The sequence below is a fragment of the Aedes aegypti genome, chromosome 3 (genome assembly GCF_002204515.2).
Source record: "Aedes aegypti strain LVP_AGWG chromosome 3, AaegL5.0 Primary Assembly, whole genome shotgun sequence".
Lineage (NCBI taxonomy): Eukaryota > Metazoa > Arthropoda > Insecta > Diptera > Culicidae > Aedes > Aedes aegypti.
Genome location: NC_035109.1, coordinates 372413543 through 372436693, shown reverse-complemented (window position 1 = coordinate 372436693; position 23151 = coordinate 372413543). Strand labels below are relative to the sequence as shown.

General features: G+C 39.9%; 1 protein-coding gene across 1 annotated transcript; it reads right to left on the bottom strand.

Moving 5' to 3' along the window:
* Window positions 1–727: 727 nt before the first annotated feature.
* Window positions 728–22291, bottom strand: LOC5573267 (polycomb protein Asx). The gene is made up of 5 exons (XM_021850894.1): window positions 22069–22291; window positions 8433–10988; window positions 1811–2182; window positions 1243–1491; window positions 728–732 (listed from the first exon to the last, which is right to left on the bottom strand). The coding sequence occupies exons 1-5, from the start codon at window positions 22265–22267 to the stop codon at window positions 728–730; spliced, it is 3381 nt and encodes a 1126-aa protein (XP_021706586.1). The 5' UTR covers window positions 22268–22291.
* Window positions 22292–23151: the final 860 nt, after the last annotated feature.

The following is a 23151-nucleotide window of genomic DNA, read 5'->3' as shown; positions in this document are numbered from 1 at the left end:
ATATTGTAGAAATTGTAGAAATTTCTCTAAGCATCTCTTGAGAAATCACTGGAGGATTTTCTTTGCAGAGTTGGTGGAGAAATCCATAGAAGTATTACAAAGTCTAGCGCACGACACTGAAGACGGCCTTACAGTTGAGGTCGAAAGACGCGTATCTGTCAAAGGATACAAACTCTAATGAAATTAAATGGTTTAGTGCTAATACGGATTTCATTGATTTATAGGTATTTCACAAGAACAGCTCAAACATTTATTATCACAGAAGTATAGCTGGAAAGATCCCTAGAGGAGTTCCTGATAGTATTCTAGAAGAAACCTCTGACAAAATTACTAAAAGAATTGCTTCCATCCTTCATAAATCCGTGAACAATTTTCGGAAGAACCTGTTGAATAGTCACGTGAGAATCTCTGAAGGCATCTTATTTGTTCTAATAATTATGCACCAGGTTTCATATACGAGGAGAAAACGCAGAACTTTAGAGACCATTTTGGTGAAAAAAGAACTTCAATCAAACATAGAGATTTGCATTGCAATAGCAGCCAAATCTTCATAAACAGATTTGCTACCGGCACTATTTAATATGACAAAGGGATCGTTTGTAGCTCATCACTATGTTTAGCAAAGTTCAAAACTAGTTTGATTAAAAACGCATTTTTGGGAACGACAGTCATGCTAAAAGTTGAACGATTTGTGATTTATGACAAAAATGTATGAATTTCAGAGTTTTTACACTACGAAAAAAATGGGAATACCGTCATAATGTGTTCACGAAAGTTTTACATTTTCATGTAAAGGACAATTCGCCTGCATGATGTATTGAGAAATTCCCAATAGTTTATGAGACATAGCCGTACTAAGGCAAAATCAAAACGAAAAATTGAAAAGGGTGTAACTAAAAATTTTGAACTAAACTAGCAAAACCAAAATAGTATTGGTTTGTACTTTTAACTGAAGTCAGAACTTAGTATACATTTTATGTGTTGCACTATGTAATAAATGTAGGTAATAAAAATCCGGACTCGCCTCTGATGAAAGGAAACTGCTGGGCACGGCCGTCACTGTCACCTGCGGAACTAGCACCTGTTGCGATTGTTGCTGCTGCTGATGTTGTTGTTGAAATTGCTGAGCCTGCTGCAGTTGAAGTACATTCAATTGCTGCTGCTGCTGCTGTTGCTGTTGTTGAGCTTGTTGAATGAGCACCTGTTGGTTTAAGAACTGTTGCTGCTGGGCAGCTTGAATGGAATGGATCTGTTGCTGCTGATGTTGCAATTGCAATTGATGCTGCTGCTGCTGTGCACTACTACCGCTACTACTACTATTGCTACTACTAACTGCTACTATCTGCTGCGGCTGGTGATGGGCACTGACGACGGTCACAGGACTGACAATCGGGATTTGGCTCGCCGTCGACGGTGTCAGAATAATACTGCTCGAGTCCAGCTGGTCCACAATCATCATCTTCGGTTCCAACTTCACTTTGAAGGGCCAATCTGAAAGCGCAAATAACATCGTTCATTAAACTCTCGTTTTCTAGGAATCTGCCCAGCGAATGCCCCGAACTCAAATAAACATCTTTTCAACGGAATTCAACGTAACTGGAAAATAACATCAACAGAGAGAAACACAGAAAGAAACCCATTCAAGTCGCAGCACGTGTCTGCGAATTCCCAGTTGCATAACATCGGAACTAAAACAGAGACCAACCCATAAAAAGGAATCACATTTCCGACCGACGAGAAAACTGAACACAAAACACAGTGAAGAAAGAACACAAATCCAACGCCCCCAAACGATTCACGCTTCTCTTACCGCCACTCTCGAAGATGTTATCGGTTTCCATCTTGATGGCGTTGATTCCATCGAATCCGTCCAGATCGCTACTGGTGGCACAAATGCTGTCCTGTTCGACCGTCGAAGTCGGAATGTCCACCGAAGCGGCCACCATAATCGGCTCCTCCTGTTGTTCCTCTTCGTCCTCTCCCTCCTCCTCATCTTCTTCGTCCTCTTCAACATCCTCATCGCCCCCATCCTCCTCATCTTCTTCGCCCTTGATGTCCATCTCGTGCAGGATGATGAGATTGTCCTCGTGGGTACTCGGTCCGGCTTCGGCCACCCCAGCTATGCCGAGGTCAACGCCGGCTTCTTCTTCGGTGGCATCCGTAAGCATGCCCAGGGTGTCGACTGAAGAGAGTTCGGTTTGTTTGGTGGGATTAGTAGTAGGCAGCGTGGGAAAGGGATTAAAGCGACCAAATTGGACGTTAGTAAGACCCAAACGCTGGGAACTGGCTAATGGGAGCAAAAAGGGAGGCGAATTATGGCGTTATTTTTACTAAAACAGTTGGATAAAATTTTACAAGCTTATCGATATTGAAATTACTTTGACGACTACTTTCAGAGCATCTCGGAATTTTTTGACGCATAATGTTGGCAAATTCGATTCCCGACCAATCAAGATTCCTTCGCATGAGAAATTTCGTTGGTAATGAAGGATTTGTTTTTTGGAATAGGGAAAGTGTACCAGTTATGGCTATAGTGATTCCCTATTTGGATACATGTGAATTCTCGAAAACATCCACATTTTATATACTTTGGAATGTTTTGGCGTCAAGATTTATTTGATACTAGTGGTCCCGGCAAACTTCGTCTTGCCATCAAGTAGGCTGTTGAAAAACGCCATGGAACGCCCCGTGCAAAATGGAAGTTCCGTTCACTCCTGTTTTTTCAACTTTCCCGTTAAATATCCTTTGGTTTTTATATACACAAACACGTCGGAACACTTCAGGAACATAACTATGGATGAATTTTCAAAATCCGTTAGCCCGTTCTCAAGCCATTTCGTGACATACAAACATCATTCCATTTTTATTTATATAGATCAAACTATTTAAACACACAAACTGATTAAAAATGTGAAAACAATTAAATTTTTACGTATGGCGATATAGGGAACCATCATGTCCATAACTGGTACACCTACCCTAGATCAGTCTTTTCTTAAGAAACTAAGAAGCATTTTTCCTATAAGCTTCTTCCCAAGAAGCTTGAAAGCTTCTTACCAGGAAGCATGGAAGCATCTTTCGAAGAAGTCAGGAAGTTTTTTTTTTTTCAAGAAACTTATTTAAGATTACTTCCAAGAACAGTGTTAGCTTTTTACCACAAACAAACAGATGTAACAGCTAGAACAATTATCAATTTAAAACATAGTCACGTGAACATTTACCCGCAATGCTAAAAATACTTCATTTGGCAAACCGCAAACCAGATGGCGGTAGTGAGCAAACGTAAAACTCGAACAAAAGTGATACGAGCGCCACGGTTGGCCCACAGGCCAAATACCAAATATTAGAATTAGGCATTATTTTGCTGTTCGATGAAAATAATTAGCGTGTTACGTCTGTTTGTCTGTGTTTTTACTTTAAAAAGCCAAAAGCTTAAAAGTTTTATCACAACAAGTCTAAAATCAACTTTTTTTAATAGATTATTTTTAAAAGGCTTGAAATTTTCAATTCAAGAAGCTACTCAACAAGCTTGGAGACTTTTTCACAAGAAGCTTGGAGGCTTGTCCCAAAAAGCTTAGAAGGTTCTTCCTAATAAGTTGGAAGCTTGTTTCCAAGAAGCTTGGAAGCTTGTTCCCAAGAATCTTGGAACTTTCTTCCCAAGAAGCTTGGAAGCTTCTTCCCAAGAAGCTTGTAAACTACTCCCTAAGAATTTTGGTAGCTTCTTCTCGAGAAGCTTAAAAGTTTCCTCCCAAGAAGCTTGGAAGCTGCTTCCCAAGAAGTTTAGAAGCCTCTTCCCAAGAAGTTTGGAAGCTTATTTCCAAAAAGCTTGGAAGTTTCTTTCCGAGAAGCTTTGAAGCTTCTTCGCAAGAAGTTTGTAGGCTTCTCCCCAAGAAGCTTGAAGGATTCTTCCCAAGAAGCTTGGAAGTTTTTTCCTAAGAAGCTTGGAAGTTTCTTCCCGAAAAGTTTGAAGGTTTTTCCCAAAAAGCTTGGAAACATCTTCCTAAGAATCTTGGAAGCTTCTTCTCAAGAAACTTGAAAACTTTCTTCCAAGAAGCTTGAATTACTCTGCCTTAGAAGCTTGGATGCTTCTGCTCTAGAAGCTTGGAAGTTTCTGTCCAAGAAGCTTGGAAGTTTTTTCCCAAGAAATTTGAATGTTTTTTTTCCAAGAAATTTAAGGGCTTCTTTCCGAGAAGATTGAAAAATTCTTCCCAATAAGCTTGGAAATTTCTTCACAAGAAGCTTGACGAAGCTTGAAGCTACTTCCCAAGAAGCTTAGAAACTTCTTCCTAAGAATCATGGCAGCTTCTTCCCAAGAAGCTTGACATACTTTGCCGTAGAAGCTTGGATGCTTCCGTCCTAGTAGCTTGGAAGCTTCTGTCCAAGAAACTTGGAGCTTCGGAACTCCTTCCCAAGAAATTTGAAAGCTTCTTCTTCCCAAGATACTTGGAAGCTTCTTCACCAGAAGTTTGGAAGCTTCTTCACCAGAAATTTGGAAGCTTCTTCCCAAGAAGTTTGGAAACTTCTTCACCAGAAGCTTGAAAGCTTCTTCACAAGAAGTTTGGAAGCTTCTTCACCAGAAGCTTGAAAGCTTCTTCACCAAGAGCATTTTAGCTTTTTCACCAGAAGCTTGGAAGCTTCTTCATCAGAAGGTTGGCAACTTCTTTACCAGAAGCTTGGAAGCTTCTTCACCAAGAGCTTGGAACCTTCTTCACCAGAAGCTTGGAAGCTTCTTCACCAGAAGCTTGGAAGTTTCTTAACCAGAAGCTTAGGAACTTCTTCACCAGAAGTTTGGAAGCTTCTTCCCAAGAAGCTGGAAGCTTCTTCCCAAGAAAATTAGGAGCTTCTTCCCGAGAAGCTTGGAAGCTTCTTCCCAAGAAGCTTGGAAGCTTCTTCCCAAGAAGCTTGGAAGCTTTTTCTCAAGAAGCTTGGAAGCTTCTTCTCAAGAAGCTTGGAAGCTTCTTCTCAAGAAGCTTGGAAGCTTCTTCTCAAGAAGCTTGGAAGCTTCTTCTCAAGAAGCTTGGAAGCTTCTTCTCAAGAAGCTTGGAAGCTTCTTCTCAAGAAGCTTGGAAGCTTCTTCTCAAGAAGCTTGGAAGCTTCTTCTCAAGAAGCTCGGAAGCTTCTTCTCAAGAAGCTCGGAAGCTTCTTCCCAAGAAAATTAGGAGCTTCTTCTCAAAAAGCTGGGAAGCTTCTTCCAAAGAAGCTGGGAAGCTTCTTCCAAAGAAGCTTGGAAGTTTCTTCCCAAGAAGCTTGGAAGTTTCTTCCCAAGAAGTTTGGAAGCTTCTTCTCAAGAAGCTTGGAAGCTTCTTCCCAAGAAACTTAGGAGCTTCTTCTCAAGAAGCTTGGAAGCTTCTCCTCAAGAAGCTTGGAAACTTCTTCTCAAGAAGTTTGGAAGCTTCTTTCCAAGAAACTTAGGAGCTTCTTTTTAAGAAGCCTGGAAGCTTCTTCACCAGAAGCTTAGGAGCTTCTTTACCAGAAGTTTGGAAGCTTCTTCACCAGAGGCTTGGAAACTTCTTCTCAAGAAGCTTGGAAACTTCTTCTCAAGAATCTTGAAAGCTTCTTCTCACGAAGGTAGGAAGCTTCTTCCCACGAAGGTAGGTAGCTTCTTCCCAAGAAGCTTGAAAGCTTCTTCACCAGACGCTTGGAATCTTCTGCACCTGAAGCTTGGCAGCTTTTTCACCAGAAGCCTGGATGCTTCTTCAACAGGAGCTTGGAAGTTTCTTCACCAGAAGCTTAGGAGCTTCTTCACCAGAAGCTTGGAAGCTTCTTCACCAGAAGCTTGGAAGCTTCTTCACCAGAAGCTTGGAAGCTTCTTCACCAGAAGCTTGGAAGCTTCTTCACCAGAAGCTTTGAAGCTTCTTCGCCAGAAGCTTAGAAGCTTCTTCATCAGAAGCTTGGAAGCATCTTCACCAGAAGCTTAGAAGCTTCTTCACCAGAAGCCTGGAAGCTTTTTCACCAGATGCCTGTAACTGATTTTACCAGAAGCCTGGAAGCTTTTTCACCAGAAGTTTTTAAGCTTACTATTAAAAAGCTCCCTAGAGTTTGGAAGCATCTTCTCAAAAAGTTTTAAACCTTCTTCCAAAGAAGCTTGGGAGCATCTTTTCAAAAACCTTGGAGGCTTCTTCACCAGAAGTTTTTGAGCTTACTATTAAAAAGCTTGGAAGCCTACTTCCAAAATACTTAGAAGTTTCTTTCCGAGAAGCTTGGAAACGTCTATCCAAGCAGCTTGAAAGCTTTTGTCCTAGAAGCTTGAATGCTTCTTCTCAAGAAATTTAGAAGCTTATTCTCAAAAAGCATAGAGGCTTCTTTTCAAAAAGATTAGAAGCTCCTTTCAAATAAATTTGGAAGCCTTTTCTAAAGAAGCTTGGAAGATTCTTCCCAAGAATCTTGGAAAATTATTCCGAAGAAATTTGGAAGCTTTGGAACTTTTTTCTAAGAAGCTTGAAAGCTTCTCAAATAGCTTGGAAGCTTCTTCTTAGGAATTTTGAAAGCTTCTTTTCAAATTGCTTGAGAGCTTCTTCCCAAGAAGCTTGGAAGCTACTTTCCAAAAAGCTTGAAAGCTTCTTCCCAAGAAGTTTAAAAGCTTTTCATAAGAAGCTTGGAAGCTTGGAAGCTTCTTCACCAGAAGTTGGGAAGCTTCTTCCCAAGAAGCTTGTCAGCTTATTCCCAAGAAATTCAAAAGTTTTGGAGCTTCTGCACAAGAAGCTTGGAAGCTCCTCAAATAGCTTGGAAGCTTCTTCCTAAGAAGTTTGAAAGCTTTTTCTCAAATAGCTTGGGAGCTTCTTCCCAAGAAGCTTAGGAGCCTCTTCCCGAGAAGCTTGGGAGCTGCCCAAGAAGATTGGAAGCTTCTGCTCAAGAAGCTTGAAAGGTTCTTCTCAAAAAGCTTTGGTTTTTTTTATGAAGTTTGAAAGCTTCTACCAAGAAGTTTGGAAGCGTTTTTCCAAGAAACTTGGAAGCCACTTGTCAAAAAACTTAGAAGCTTATTTCCTAGAAGCTTGTTAGCGTCTTTCCATGAAGCTTCGAAGCTTCTTCCCAAGAAGTTTGAAAGCTTCTATCCAAGAAGCTTGGATGCTTCTTCTCAAGAAACTTGGAATCTTATTCCCAAGAAGCTTGGAAGATTCTTCCCAATAAGCTTGGAAGATTCTTTCCAAGAAGCTTGAAAACTTTACAGCCTCTTTCTAAAAAGCTTGGAAGCTTTGGAGCTGCTTTCTAAGAAGCTTATAAGTATCTCTCTCAGAAGCTTTGGAAATTCTTTCGAATAAGCTTGTAAGCGTTTTTCCACGAAGCTTCGAAGCTTCTTCCCAATAAGGTTGGAAGCTTCTGTCCAAAAAGCTAAAAAGCTACTTCTAAAAAACCTCGAGAGCTTCTACACAAGTAGCTTAGAAACTTGTTTAATTTTTTTGAACCTTCTTCTAGGAAGCTTGAAAGTATATTCCTAAGAAACTTGGAAGCTTTTTTTCAAGAAGCATGGAAGTTACTTTCCTAGAAGCTTGGAATCTTCTTCCCAAGAAGCTCGGAAGCTTCCTTCAAACTTCTTCCCAAGAAGTTTGTAAGCTTTTTCTTAAGAAGCTTGGAAGCTTCTTCCCAAAAAGCACCTTTTCAAAAACCTTGGAAGGTCGAATCCAAGAAGCTTAGAAGCTTTTTCTTATGGAGCTTGGAAGCTGCTCCCCAAGAAGCTTTTATGAAACTTTTTTCCCAAGTAGCTTTTATGAAGCTTCTTTCCACGAAGCTGTTATGGCTTTCTTCCAAGAAGCTTGGAAGCTACTTCCCAAAAAGCTTAAGAGCTTGTACCCAAGTTGTTTAGCACAACAAATAAATAATGAAATCACGCGTAGCTTTTCAAAAGGACCTATCTAACATTGAGAGGCTCTCTTTTTTAAGATACATTTAGCATAACACGAGGGACAGCCATGTGATTATTAAGATGGAACTTCGTTTATAATTAATGGTACTTCTCTCCTGTGACTATCTTTTCCACATAGGTATCTGTCCTTCGTCCTCCACGCCATATCCCGTAAATTAATGCGAAAGATCCCCTCCTTTACCTATTAATAATCTCAACTCCTCCCATCTGAGCATCAGTAACTTCTCTATTGACAATATTAAATTTCAGTTGTAAAACTGCGTGGTGTGACGTATTTTGAAAATAATTTTATAACGACAAATCATTCAATTGATAACGTTTATTAGATTCAAAGTGTTTACAGTAAAAGCACCGCAGAAAGTAGTTTCTTCATAGTTCAACATGTGAAATAGATCAACGGTGTTCAAACAGTAGTTAATATTACAGTAAGATACTAATTAATTAACAATAATTACAAGTTTTAAAACATCCCTGAAAATTCTAATTCAATCGTTCCTCAATTTATCACTCATCCCACAGCAATGCAAATATTCTACTCTAAGGCAACATAATCACAGAAAAGTCTACTCACTTTCCGCACTGATCTCGCCGCTCTCCAGCACGTAGTTTTCCGCATCGATGAACTTCTCGTCCATCGGATCCTCCTCGTCAGCGGAATCGATCGAGCCCACCATCGAGTGATGCGACTGCAGCTGCTGTTGCTGTTCCTGCTGCTCCTGAACCCCATCGATCAAGTGTAGCCCATGCAGATCGCCCTGCATCCTCCGCACCACCAACTCCTGCCCGTCGTCACATTCCTCGTCCTCCGGATCCTCCTCGTCGTTGGTGGAATCGTTATTGTTATCACAGTTCTCGCCATCATCGTCCTCTTCCTCGTCATCCCCGGCATCAACGCCTCCACAACCAGCTCCTCCCCCACCACCCATCATCATCATCCCGCTACTGCTCGCACTCTGGTGCAGCAGTTCGTGATCGTGATGATACGCCGTCAGCTTCATACTGACCTCCGCACTCACCGTCCTTTGGCTACTGCTAGCCTCCGAACTGCCATTGCTATCACTATTCATCACCCCATTCGACGGATTCGGTTCCTCTTCGTCTTCATCTTCCTCCTCTTCACAGTCCTCGTCCTGGGGCTCCCTCTGCATGATCACCAAGTCTTCGTTATTCTGCAGCACGTTTTCGAAGCTGCTCAACGCATTCGGCGGAACCTGATCACTGGAGGACATCAGCGCCGTCGTCGAAGTGCTGCTACTATTACTATCGTGACAGAACTGCTCCTGCTGTAGATGTCGCTGCTGTTGGAGATGGTGACTGCTGGAAACTGGCAGCTCCTGATCCATGGCCACCGAGCTGCTGTTGCCACTGCTCGTCACAGGACTTGCCACCCGAGGCGCCGCCCGTGGCGAAGGAACACAAACAATACTGAACACTTCCCCGGAGTTCTGATCGTAGATGGTTTGCTTCGGCCGCTCCGGTTCTCCACTGGGTTCCGGCGTCGGCGGCCGTTCCATGATGACTTCGGTTATTTCCGGATCGTCATCGGGGATTTCTTCGACGACCGTTTCCTGCGCGATTTCCACATCGTCCAACACGTCCGGAACCGCTTGCGGATCATCCTCAACGATTTGCACGTCGTCCGAGGGGGAGGACGGTGCAACTTCGACCGCCGCAGGGGACACCGTGGTGAGATCCGGTTTGATAATATCACATGGGTTCGAAGAGGATTCTTCCTCGCCGCGCGAAGACGGTTGCGAATCGGGAGTGGATTTCGATATCTTACTATTGCTTAGCTCTGGCGTGAGGGATCGATTGTGCGTTCGCTTGAGGCTACCGCTGACAAAACTACTGGAACTACTACTAGAGAGACTGCACGAATCTACGACATCCGCCGCACCACTGGACACCGGAACCGGTTTGGGAGTATCAATGGGACTTGATAGCGGCACGGTGACGGTTGCGAGAGGGGATGAAGATGTGGAAGGTTTGGGCGATTCCACTCGAGTGATCTGGCGGGTGATACGAATAGGCGAACTGGGCGTTTCCGGCTGAACGAGTTGCTTCTGGCTGGCAGTGGCTCTCGTTACGGCTCCAATGGTTCGAACTCGCTTGGGCGAAGACGTTGTCGCTGTAGGCGAGAGAGAACTCTGAGTGGTACTGACGCGGGTTGTAGGAGTCGTAACGGTTGCCGAAGCTGTACTGCTGCCACTGCTTCCCGGGGAGGTACTGTAGAAGCTTGTACTGCTGATGCTCGGACCGCAGCTACTGGCAAGTACCTCCGAAGCCACTATCGTACTCGTGGCTATCGTCGTCGTTGGCCTCAGCTTGATGGTGGTTTTCAAGGCAGGTCTCGACGTAGTTGGGGTACTGGTTTTGGGAGGTTCTGGTGTGCTCGTTGCCTTTGTCGGCGTTTGAGGCGGAGAAGGATTTGGCTGGGTTCCGGCAGCTCCAACATTCGCCCCCGAACTCTTATCGCCCCACATCGGTTCAAAGTGTTTCAACTTCCACGGATCGAGTTTGCTTTTCTCCTTCTCCGCCTCGGTCTTCAGCTTCATTTGGTTCTCCGGGGTAAATTCGCCTTCCGATAACCGATCGCGCCACTCCAGACAGGCCCGAGCAAAAAACTCGTTGTTCAAACTGGACGGATTTAACCGTATTCCGTTTCGCTCGCAGTCCGAAGCATCCGGGACCGAGGGTCGATCCACCGAGGGCAACAGTTGGACCAATTTGTACTGGAACAGAGGTGGCAGCATCTGGAAGGTTTGCTTGTTCAGCAGCGAGCGCAGATTCGTATTGACCAGAATCGAGTCCGGCGTTTCCAGATCGATGCAACCTTCTTTCGTTTGCTCGATTTGCGCTGCGGTGGACATTTTCTTGTTGGACCTCCGCCGGGGTTTCACGCTGAAGCCCGGTATCGAGGCTAGCACCTCGCGCATCGTCGAAGCCGGACCGATTGGTCGCTTCTCTTCGCGGGGCGGTGGCGTCAATTGCTGCTTCGGAAGCTGTTTCACCACTATCCTAGGAACGTTTCGCCGCAGGTGGTGACCGTGTTTGGGGGTCTTTTGCTGGGACTTGACCGGCGATGCCAGCAAATCCATCGAACTGCCGGACACGTTCAGTGGGTCCACTGGAAAGACAAAAATGTAGCAATTAGAAAATGGAATTTTATCATAAAAAAACGTCAGTTTTAAACAAAGATAGGAACTTTAGAGGCCTTATCCTTGAAACAAAAGAGTACAAACCTCGCATAACTCATGATCTCACCTTAAAAGCCATTTGTAACCGAGTGTTTAGCTCGTTATTTTTTAACAAATGAATAAACCAAGATAAAAACTATCACCACTGGGATATTGAAAAGGATCTTCTCTTCATTGTAGTTGTTAAATATCGTGTCAATTCATTCGTCTGCCCTACAAGCTACACAATTGGTTATTATTGGCCTCTAGGACGAGATCATTAAATAAGCGAGAAACAAGAACACAATGGAGACCGAATGGAACCCAAAAAGATACCCTACAGGGACCAAGAAAACCAAAAAATATCTAAACAGGAATCAGAAGATTACAGTTTTCATAGGATTTTTTCTGAAAATCCAACCAGACATTTTCTATGCAGAGGCGATTTGTAACCTCATTTTTTACCTGTTCTACGAATGAACTTATTCGACAAATTTAGACTAAGTTACCGAGCCACTTGGTGACCCAATAACTGAGTTAGTTACAAGTTTAAAATTCAAATCCCCACAGATCACGCAGACCCCTTTCATAACCCATATCCATCCATCTCATTTTACACACGCGGGCAGAGCGAGTGCGATTTGTTTAAGTGTTGAAGTGTGTGTGGGTCTGTGTGATCTGTGGGGATTTGAATTCTAAACTTGTAATCAACTCAGTTATTAGGTCACTAAGTGGCTCGGTAGCTTAGTTAGTATAGCGCTCGTCTAGCATACAAGAGTCCTGGGTTCAAATCCCAGCCGAGCACGTGGCAGGGTGGCCACCAAATATCCATTTTGAAATTCCCGCTTTTTTCTCGGTTTTCCCGGTACGATTTTCAATATTTTTCCGGTTTTTAATTGAGAGGCCCATACGCAAAAGGATGACCCATTGGTCGGTTTTTTAACTGATTATACTAAGCAATTCTACTTCAAGCTTTTCAACTGTATTTTTAGGTGATTTTTCCGTCCAATAAAAATCATAATATTCGGATTAGTTTTTTTGGTTCCCATACAATTAGTATGAAATTGCTGACAAAACTTAAAACTCAAAACTAGGTTTTCTCTGGAGGCTATTCGGTCAATGAAGCCGGTGAAGCACTCAACGTACTTCCTGAATTTAATACGCCAGGCCTTGAGTGCTTTGTCAAATCGCTCTTACACAATTACCCTAGCTTGGGTCCCTTCCCATTGCTCCATTCCGGGCAATGAGAAAGCGGACTATCTGGCTAAGGTAGGCGCTACGTTATTCGTTAAACGCGCATATCCACCGTATTGGGCTCTCAGAAAGCAATCTCTGTGTTTGCGGCGTGGCTTACCAGGATATCGAACATATTGTCTGAGGATGTGGTGAGCATCGTGACATCAGATCTGAACTGACTGAAACTCTCCGGATCCGAGGAAAACAGCAGAAGACTGCCAGGGAAGTGTTGGCGGGCCTTGATTTAGAATATATGAATTTTATCTATCTGTTTGTGAAGCGTATCAATATCCGAGTTTGATTGTCGTTCGTTCCCCGTCTTTCTTTTTCCCCTTCAAATTGTCCTCTTTTTGTCGTGTCTCCCACAAACCGTTTTTGTTTAGATTCGTTACAGATCTGGACATCCTGTCCCTTCAAGCTTCATCAGCTTAGTAGTCTAAGTAGCATAAGAAATCCCGAAAACTCCTTTCCTTTCCTGTTGTACAAATGTATTCCCTAATCTTAAAACCTCACCAAACTAACATAGTTTTTAAAATGAATACAAATTTTAAAATGTAAATAATGTAAAAAAAGAAAAGATTTCGGCTCTGTTATGCCCTACGGCACCCGAGCCTGCCAAATAAACGAGATAAGTAAAAAAAAACTAGGTTTCTGTCACTTACAGTCATTTGCTTCTAATCCCCTCAATTGTGCCAATAGGATGGTTCCTACTCTTGGCACTTTTGATTCGCTTCAACAACTAGCAGTCCCGGCAAACGTTATATTGCCCGGCCTACTGGGTAGAGGCGTTGAAAATAATACCGAAGATTATGTCAAATTTACATTTCCCGTTTTCTCAACTTTCTTGGACGATTTTCAAAAATATTATTCCACTTAAACACGTCGGAGCTCTTGAGGACAACAAAAGTGAAATAATAGTTCAAATCAGTCGTCCCGTTCTGAAGCCAACTCGTGACATACGAATACCATTCCATTTTCATTTATATAGATATGCCCATCTTGTGCATCCTATTATACTATTTCAAATGTTTCAATCTATAATCTTTCGATTTTTTTCTTCTTAAAAAAGAAAAGTTCACTAAAGCAAATAAAGTTTAAGATGAGGATATGAAACAAAGCCCCACTAAACTAAATTAACTAAAGAAAGTTATGAATCCAATATTTTCAAGATTTAATTCTGCCAGAAGTTTTTAAACTCTAATTCAAAGTTTTGAGTCATAAGTTAGTGAAAAAATCAAGTGAGAGAAAAAACAACAACAATTTCAACAATACAGATGCTTAATGCTTATATTTGGTGGTTTGTAAATTTAGAGCTTGAAGATCTTCGTTCAAAATGGTTTTCCCGGTGACCAGCTTAAATTCCCGGTTTTCCCGTCTTTTTCCCGATGGATTCAAATTCCCGTCTTTTTCCCGCTTTTCCCGTTTTTCCCGGTTCGGTGGCCACCCTGACGTGGATTTTTTTCATAATTTCATCCATAATTTGTCCATCTTTACCACGCGTAATGAGTTAAATAATTTAATAATCATGCGGATTGGATTACCGAACAGCTCAATAAAGGCGTCAATTTATATTATCTAAATAAGTTTATTTTTCCCAGGAATTCCTTCAAAAACTAATTTAGGTATTTGTCGAAAGTTTTATTCAGGTATTACTCCGAAAATTTCAGCATGAATTCATTTAGGAGTCATTCAAATATGACATCCAACATTTGGGGGAGAGGAGGTCTCTAAGAAAGTATGACAGTGCTTGTATTAGGTATTCTAAATAGCGTGGCAGAGGGAGGAGGTGAGGTCAGAAATCTCGAAAAACGATGGACATCATATTTGAATCTTCCCTCATTGATTCTCCATCAACTTACTTCAATATATCTTTAAGAGTTCAACGTGGATTTTTTAAAGAATAACCCCAGATACTCCATGAAGAATTTCTTCAGGAATTCCTCCAAAGATTCATTCATAAATTTCTCAAGAAAAGACTTCCAAGAATTCTACCTTCCTTCGATTTTGCTAGGTTTTTGCCAAAGATTTCCATTTTAGACATCTTCTAAAACTCATGTGTAGCGTTTGGTAGGGCAATTAGAGTACAAGTCTCGCGTAACAATACTAAAGGGCCAATGATCAAATGGTAAACAAGTCGTATTTGGATACCATTCGATAGCATCTCGATCTCGCTACACCCACAAACTATGCAAACATTGTAAACATAATCATAAAACATTCATTGGCCTTAGCATGGTGAGAGGCCAATTACTCTCTGTTGCTAATTCGTTGAAAACCAAAAGGGCCTAGCCTTGGACCAAAGCACGCTAACAAAAATCAACTTGGCCAAAAAGAAGACCAATGACTGGTCGTAAATCGAAAATGGGCCAAACATTGAAACTCATCATCTTTTCACATTTTTAGCAGTTTTCAGAATAAAATCAATTACTAACGTGTAGTTATAGTAAATCGTCACTCAAAAAGTCAAAAATAACATTGATTGATTTGAATACTGAGAAAAAGGAACTGAAAATGTGGTGAACAATGTACACATTGAAATTTCTCAGAATCAATAAACAAGTTTGACAGTATAAATGCTCTCTTTGGTATTTTTCCTTAAACATTCTTCTTTTTCGTTAGCCCCAGAGAATTCCCTAAAAGGAAAATTTTGTAACAATCAATACACAACATATAACTTATTTATTTCTTAATATTCTTCTTCTTTCTGGCGTTACGTCCCTACTGGGACAGAGCCTGCTTTTCTGCTTAGTGTTCTTATGAGCACTTCCACAGTTATTAACTGAGAGCTTACTATGCCAATGACCATTTTTGCATGCGTATATCGTGTGGCAGGTACGAAAATACTCTATGCCCATGGAAGTCGAGAAAATTTACAACCCGAAAAGATCCTCGACCGGTGGGATTCGAACCCACGACCCTCAGCTTGGTCTTGCTGAATAGCTGCGCGTTTACCGCTACGGCTATCTGGGCCCCTCATTTCTTGATCTTGATTCTTGATCTTAATCAATCGTTTTTTATTCGTGAATACATTAATTAGGATGGCTTTTTCAAAGAAACACAGATATCAATTTTTAGCTAAGTTTTCAAAACTTCATGTTTTCAGATTCAAATTTACCCAGAAAGTTGTATTATAGTTATGATTCTACTTTTTATCCAATATGGCTACCGCAGCTGTCACATTACTGATTTGCACAAAGCATCATCGATCGGCTGCGATGATAGCTAATGACTGTGATGCCAAGCTAATGACTGCTATTTTCTGCTGTTTTTGAAAACGTTGAACTGTACTAACATACTAGGTATTATTAGATGGATTTGTTCATTGATACAATGATTTTCAAACCTGCGGTAGAACATGGCGGCTACCACATGATGTTTTTGATAAAAATATCAAATAACTACATAATTTACCGGCTTGATATAGTGCTATCCAAATTTTTCATTATTCTGCTTATTTTCATACAAAATTTCGAACTCATATTTTGTTATAATCGTTGTTAACTCGATCAGAATATTATCATATTGAGTTATCATATACGGTGATATCACAACATCCAAATCTTAGAATCGCCTCCAGAAATGTCGTTCAGTTTTTCTTCAACACTTCAACCAAGATTTTCTCTAAGAATATTTTCAGAAATTACTCTAGAGATTCCTTTTATGATTTCTGCAGGAAGTCTCGCAGAAATTCTTTGCGAAACTATGTGAATCTATCCAGGATATCCAGGGATGTCTCCAGGAAATTGTCAATGATATTTTTTAAATTGTAAAAGGCAAAACTTTCAATGTATTGATAAAACAAATCCTATAGTAATCTATGATTGAACTTCTGTATACATGACTTATGAACTCGTAGGAGAATTCATGAAAAACAAGTTTTAGATAAATAGCTTATTATACAGAGAAGAACAATTTACTCTGGGTAAAACCCTGCAGGATTTTCAGAAGGCATTCTTTGAAAAACATTGAACAGAATCCCTGAAGAAACTTGTGCAGAAATTACCGGAATAACTGCTGTAGTATTTGCTGGTGTGGAATCTTGCAGGGTGGCCACCAAATATCCATTTTCAAATTCCCGCTTTTTTCCCGGTTTTCCCGGTATAATTTTCAAAATTTTCCCGGTTTTTAATTGAGGGGCCCAAACCCAAAAGTGTGACCCTTTGGCCGGTTTTTTAATTGAATATACAAAAAAAAAACTGATTTTTTCATCCAATAGGAAAAACTATATTATTCGTAGAAGATTGGCTTGTTTTGTTGACTCCCGTAAAATTAATATGGAACAAAAAAAAAGCTACCAAGTCCATATCTATCAACTGTCAGCTGTCCCGGCAAACGTTGTATTGATCAGTAGGCCGTAGAGGCTTTGACAATAATCCCGAAGTTTACGTCCAATTTGCATTTCCCGTTTTTTCAACTTTCTCGGAGGATTTTCAAAAATATTATTCCAAATATTATTGAAGCCCTTGATGAAAAAAAGTGTTTATATAGATATGCCTCTTTTGTACATCTTATTACTACCTTATTTGAAAGTACAGGTCGGAGTCGATTATCCAGAGACTCGAATATCCGGAGTTTTAGACTCGATTATCCGGAATTTGTTTTTTGATGTTCTTGTTTTTTAATTTTTATGCATAAATCTAAGATAATTTGGTATTGCAATATACAATATGAATGGTTTTCAAGTTTTGAACGAGTTTGAAAAAGTGTTTTTTTTTTTGTATGCTGATCAAAAATTTTATTTTCTTGTAAAGACCCCTACTATTCCTAGAAATAATTTCTGGTTATGCCACCGCATCATATAAATAAATCAACGAAAAAAAGAAAATATTTAAGGTCTTTTATCAAATTTTATTTTTTTTCCAAGTGATTCGATTATCCGGAGAATTCGATTATTCGGAGTGAAAAAAAAATCGATACTCCGAATAATCGAGTCCGACCTGTATTTCAATTCCTAATCTTTCGATTTTGTTTCTTCAAAAAAAAAAATATGTGTCCACTTAAGTAAATAATTTTAAGGTAAGGATGAAACAAAGCTGCACATGTTGAAGCATGTGTCTTACCTTACTTGTTTAATTTTTAGCCCATTAGATAACGATTCATACATTAGAAGCTCTTATAAATAAAGCATTGATGTCAAAAATATTCAGATTTTTTTTTGTATTATTCAGTAGCTAAAAAAAATTATGAATCCAATATGTTTGAGTGCTTAAAACTTTTTCAAGCAATTTTAAAACTTTGATTCAAAACTTCGAATCAGATAAGCTAGGGAAAAAATCAAGGCCTGACAGTAAGAGAAAAAAATTTCGAAACATTACCAACTAATTTGGAACATTTCTAAGAAGTTTAGTGTAACAAAGTAAACTATTTCTACAAGTAGTTGAATCATTAATGTTTGAATGTAATTTGTCCAAGGTTACAGGTGCTTAAGGGAAATATCATCAACCATATCAACTTTCCACAATTTATTTTTGGTGGTTTGCAGATTTAGGGCTTGAAGATGTCCGTTCAAAATTATATTCCCGGTGACCATCTCAAATTCCCGGTTTTTCCCGTCTTTTTCCCGATGGATTCAAATTCCCGTCTTTTTCCCGCTTTTCCCGTTTTTCCCGGTTCGGTGGCCACCCTGTCTTGAATGAAACAAAAAAAAATCCTTGATGATTTTACTTGAAAAAAATAGTTGAGAATTGTTTGGAAGAACTGCAATAGTAATTCGTGGATGAAATTTCATTTTCATTTTCATTTTGCAGCGTTTGGTGGGGCAATGAGAGCGCAAGTCAGTCCAAAGCCGGGGTAAGGGATAGGTAATGGCCGTAATAGTCTATGCGGACCACTTGAACACCATCGGAAAGGATAAGAAGGGTTGGGGTAGGGTATAGGGAATGGAGAAGACTTGACACAGTAATGCGATTAATGCTGCAAAATGTAAATGTGCTGAAAGCAATTTAATTTGAGTTTTGAAGTTTGATTTGACTTATTAAAATTCCAAATACAGTATGGCCCATAAAAAAATGCGAAAATCGTCATATCATGTTTTATGGTAATTTTTACATAGAAAATGTGAATGAAACATAAATATTATTCATTATTTGTACTGTTTAATCTATTGAGACTCAGTTTTTCGCTTTGGACATGATTTTTATCTGTTACTTTCACCTTACCAGAGAGGAATTGGAAGCATACCTTCAAATTTTATCATGCGGACGTCGAGTTCAATATCTGTGTAATGGAAGCTTCTAAAACATCAACGATGGCGTGAGATTCTTCACAGGTCTTGTCTCCAGCATACGCCCATATCAAATGATAGAATCGGTTCATACCTGGGTAATTGGAGACTTAAACATATTTTCGAAAAAACGGCTCATTTTAGAGAGCTTTGATTGAACCTTCATATAAGTGTGATAAGCGGCTCCGTTTTGCTCAAAACCTATGAGCTAGTATTGATATAAGTTGTCTCTAACCGAAGGAACAAATTTTATCCTCAAAAATCTGTTATAGGCCTCCGTATTTATTTTTTATTCAACTTTAACAAAAAATAAAGGCATATCAAACCTATAAGACGCAAATGCACTCAAAACTATGACCCTGACAAAATATTTTATTGTGATCATGAAGAACACGTTCTCTAAGAACTCCTTCATCCTCTGATACCAAACAAACTAAAATTTTCAACAATAAAGTGTGATTTTTGAAGGTGGGAAGTTTATCACCAGAGTATACGACAATCAGACGCTGTTTCTAGCTTTGGGCGGACAAAACCTTTGAACTTCTTTGCTTTATTACATTATTTAGAACAGTAAGAAAAATATCACAAAAATTGTCCTGGATAGCGAATTTGTGTCAGAATATACTACAATAATCAGAAATTTCATTCACTATCAAAAACAATGAAAATAACGCCTGTGGGTGCTATATTCACGTTCAAAAAATTTTCGCATTTTTTTATGGGCCATACTGTAGATCGGCCATTGTACAAGTAAGAAAGAATATGCTGATCGCTTTCTAGAAATTTTATAAACAACAAAATAATAACAATATGAGAGTGATGCTAAGGGCTGCTGATGGCACAATGCGACGCTTTAGGAGATTTTGATACTGAATGAACATTACTATACAGAGCGCAATTTAATCGATGGTGATAACTTTACAAACTTTATCTGTTTTTACACTGATTGACGATGCTGATTTATATAAAAATATTTAAAAAATATTTGATATTAGTTCATTTGTTTGTGTGATCTAGGTGTTAATAATGGAAAAATTTTACATACCCTTGATGAAATACTTCCCTGACCAGAAATATTATATTTTGAGCGCCCTTTTCGAAGCTATTCTATCCAGGTATCCATGTACTGCTTTCAATCCTGAAATTATTCTTATTGTGCATGCTCATGCATTATATTAGTGATGCTCATAATCATGCAACAGATAAGAAGGAGAGAAAAAGAGAATATAGGAACAGTGATTAGTAATGAGTTAATTATGTAGTTTTGTTAGAATTATAAACAATTAAACAGCAGTAATGAAAATAAAAAATAACTTATAAAATTACTTTGCAGCATAGCTGAGCCTTTCGGAACGTAAGACCGATGTATAAAAATAATTTGTTTCGAAATTGTCCGCGTGGTCTTCTAGTGCCCCTATTAGATCAGAATCAGTCATAGACATACATATCGAATGCTCGCCATGACCCTATGACCAACATTTGTATATGTATAGACTTAGCTGATGTGGCTTTTCTAATAGGTAGTTCTTTCACTCATTGATTGTCTTCAAAACCTTGTCAAGTATAGAAAATTGATTTTATTTCATTTATTACTACATTAAAGCTACATTGTACTTATTAAGTATTAGGTATTATTTTATGTTTTTATCACTATTGATATTATCAAGGCCAGAATTCCCAGTGAGTGAAGAATTTTATAGTACTAGAACACCATAGAAGATCGCTTAACATTACCTAATCATGGAACGGCTTTTTGCTCTATTATTTTAGGTAGATGCTATTGATCTCCCTTTGCTCCTATCCGCAACCCGGTGCACGCGCCCTGTTGGTTTTCGAAAACCTCGTAGAAGATTACAAACCGTCAATGGCATTCCCAATTACTACCCCACATTGCACATTCAAGGGTCTGATTGTGCTCCTAACCCACCCTCAGTCTGTAATCTTCTCGCCAGTTTGAAATTATATTTTCCCGAAGTGAAAGTAATTTTGATGAGTGATAGCGTAGTGCAGCCCAACTGCATAGTACAGTAGTTTAACCAGAATCTTTAGGTCAGAAGATAAAATCTAAATTTTGTAATAAAAAGGTTGCCATTGCTTTGAAATTTACCCAACATCTAATCAAAACTACTAACAACAGCGATCAATTATCAAAATTCATCGCTCCCTGGAAAATATAATCCCAAGCCCAGGGTAGTAATTCGTGGATGAAATGTTGGAGAAATTTAATGTTTAAATTTCTGGAGGAACTTAACCCGTAGAGGCCTGAGTGAAAGCAAACATACTAAGCTCGGGTTCAAATAATGTTTTGTCAGTATAGACGCATATCTAGTTTTTAGTAGTGGCCAGAGAAACTCGAGAATACTCCTGCAGTTGTAGTTATTCCGGTGGGTCACAGTGTCAAGTCGGGTAAAAAAGGGCGATATTTTGGGACATGCCAAGTTATTTCTATTTATTTCCAATGACAATTATTTTAATTTGGATGAATCATTAAGATCTGATATTCAACATTATATATTAATAGTTTTGCACTGTTTAACATGTACCGAATGCGTCCACTTGAACTAAATGTCCTGAAGAACCGGCTCTAGATTTGTTGAATACTGAACCGTGTCAATTCTCTAAAAGTAGAGATCACACATAATAGTTCACTAAAATGCGTTCTCATAATTTTAACACGGATGTTAAGATACAAATTGGCCACTTTATCATTTGTAGGATCAATCAAATGCAGGACACATGTTTATCCAATTAAATCGTTTCTCAAAAGGTTTACGTTTTTCTTGAAACTCCTTCATATAGTGGCCACATTATAGCCGATTCCGGAAATTATCTGTGCTTTGAAATTAACCTACTTCAGGGGCACAGAAGTTTAGAACCCTTGTCACCCGACCTGACCCAGTAACCCACCGGAATAACTCCGGCCACAGGAACATTCCAGATATCCTTTGACCACTTTTAGAAACTAGATACATATGTGTACGAATATACTGAAAACCGTTAAGTATTCGCTGAGCTGTGAGAGTTAGTTTTTTTTTTCTTTCACTCAGGACTATACTGGTTGATGACGAATCTCTTCTGGAACTAAAGTCAACTCTCCTTTACTCGATATTTCGTATTTCGACATCGAGTTAGAGAACCATAGTAAAACTTAGTTTTGATGGCTAACTCGATGAGCCCTAGGATCGTAGTTGCACTAATTTTGAGATTTGTAACTCGATACATCCCCAACTGATCCCTTCAATATCGATGTATGGAGAGTTGACTGTAACTGACGGATTCCTAGAATAGTTATTAATAGATTTCTTAGAATATTCTCTGAAAGAATTTTGGAGCAAAGGAATTCATATGGAAATGGCTGAAAAATTCTGCGTATGCACTCCTTGAGTAATTCTTGTAGGGATTCCTGGGAAATCTTTAACGAATCTCTTCAAAATCTCTGGAATAAACCTATGGGGTTTTCTTGGATGAACTCCTGTAGGAAACTGGAGAAGATTTGATAGAGTAACTACTGACTATCCATTATCAATAGAGACTAGGAAAATAGAAATTTTCCTAGAGACCAGTCAACCCACCTTCCTTCAGTGGATTGCAATCGTAATCGTCCGACAGCGTAAAACTAGGCTCCTCCGGCGAGCAGGACACCACCTCCGGAAAGGTCACCGTAATTTCCTCATGGTGAATGTGATGATTGTGATGGCTGCTGCTGCTGTGCAGTTGATGATGGTGCAGATGACGCTGCGACGATGACGGAGATGAAGATGAGGCCGCCATGCTGCTGGTAGCGGATGCCGTCGAACGGAAACTGCTACCGGTGCTGACGTTCAAGAGATTCCTACTGCTGCTACCGGCGCTAATGTTTAAATTACTGCTACTGCTGCTGTTGCTGCTGCCACCGGTGGTATGATGATGATGGTGATGATGATGCTTTCGGCGTTGGCTGTTGCCAAGGATGCTACTGGTACTGGTGCTGGAACCGGTCCGATGGTGTAAACCGCCACCGCCGCTGCTACTGTCCGGGGGCGACACGTCGCACTCCATCGTCGGGTGGAGCTTTCTGGAGAAGAATCGAGCAAATGGGAGGAAAGTTAGAAGAGATAGGATATGTTTGTAGTTATTGTGTTGAAAGCCTTATCATCCTAATTGTTATGTAAGTCTTGGCTACAAGCTGAAAAAAAGTTTTTTTTTATCTTTTTCTTGGAATAACGTTCCCACTGGGACAGATCCGTCTTCTAAACTTAGTGTTCTAAGAGCACTTCCACAGTTATTGACTAAAAAATTTGTTTGTCAAAGTTGCCATTTTTGCATTCGTTAGTCGTTTGGTAGGTACTTTATATCCAAGAAGTCAAATAATTACCATAAGGCGGCATCCACAAATTACGTAACGTTCGAAGAGGGGGGGGGAGGCTCGAGCGTTACGACTCATACAAAATTTTAAAAATTTCCATACAAAAAGTGTTACGGAGGGGGGGGTCGAAAATTTCCAATTTTAGCGTTACGTAATAAATGGATGCCGCCTAACTAAAATATCCTGGACCGTTCGGGAATCAAACCCAAACATTTCACATTGCACCATAGTCAACCAGTTGACTGCTTGGGACTAACAGACAACCTCAGTGTATAAGTTCTAATGATATTCTATTTTTTGGCAACACTGG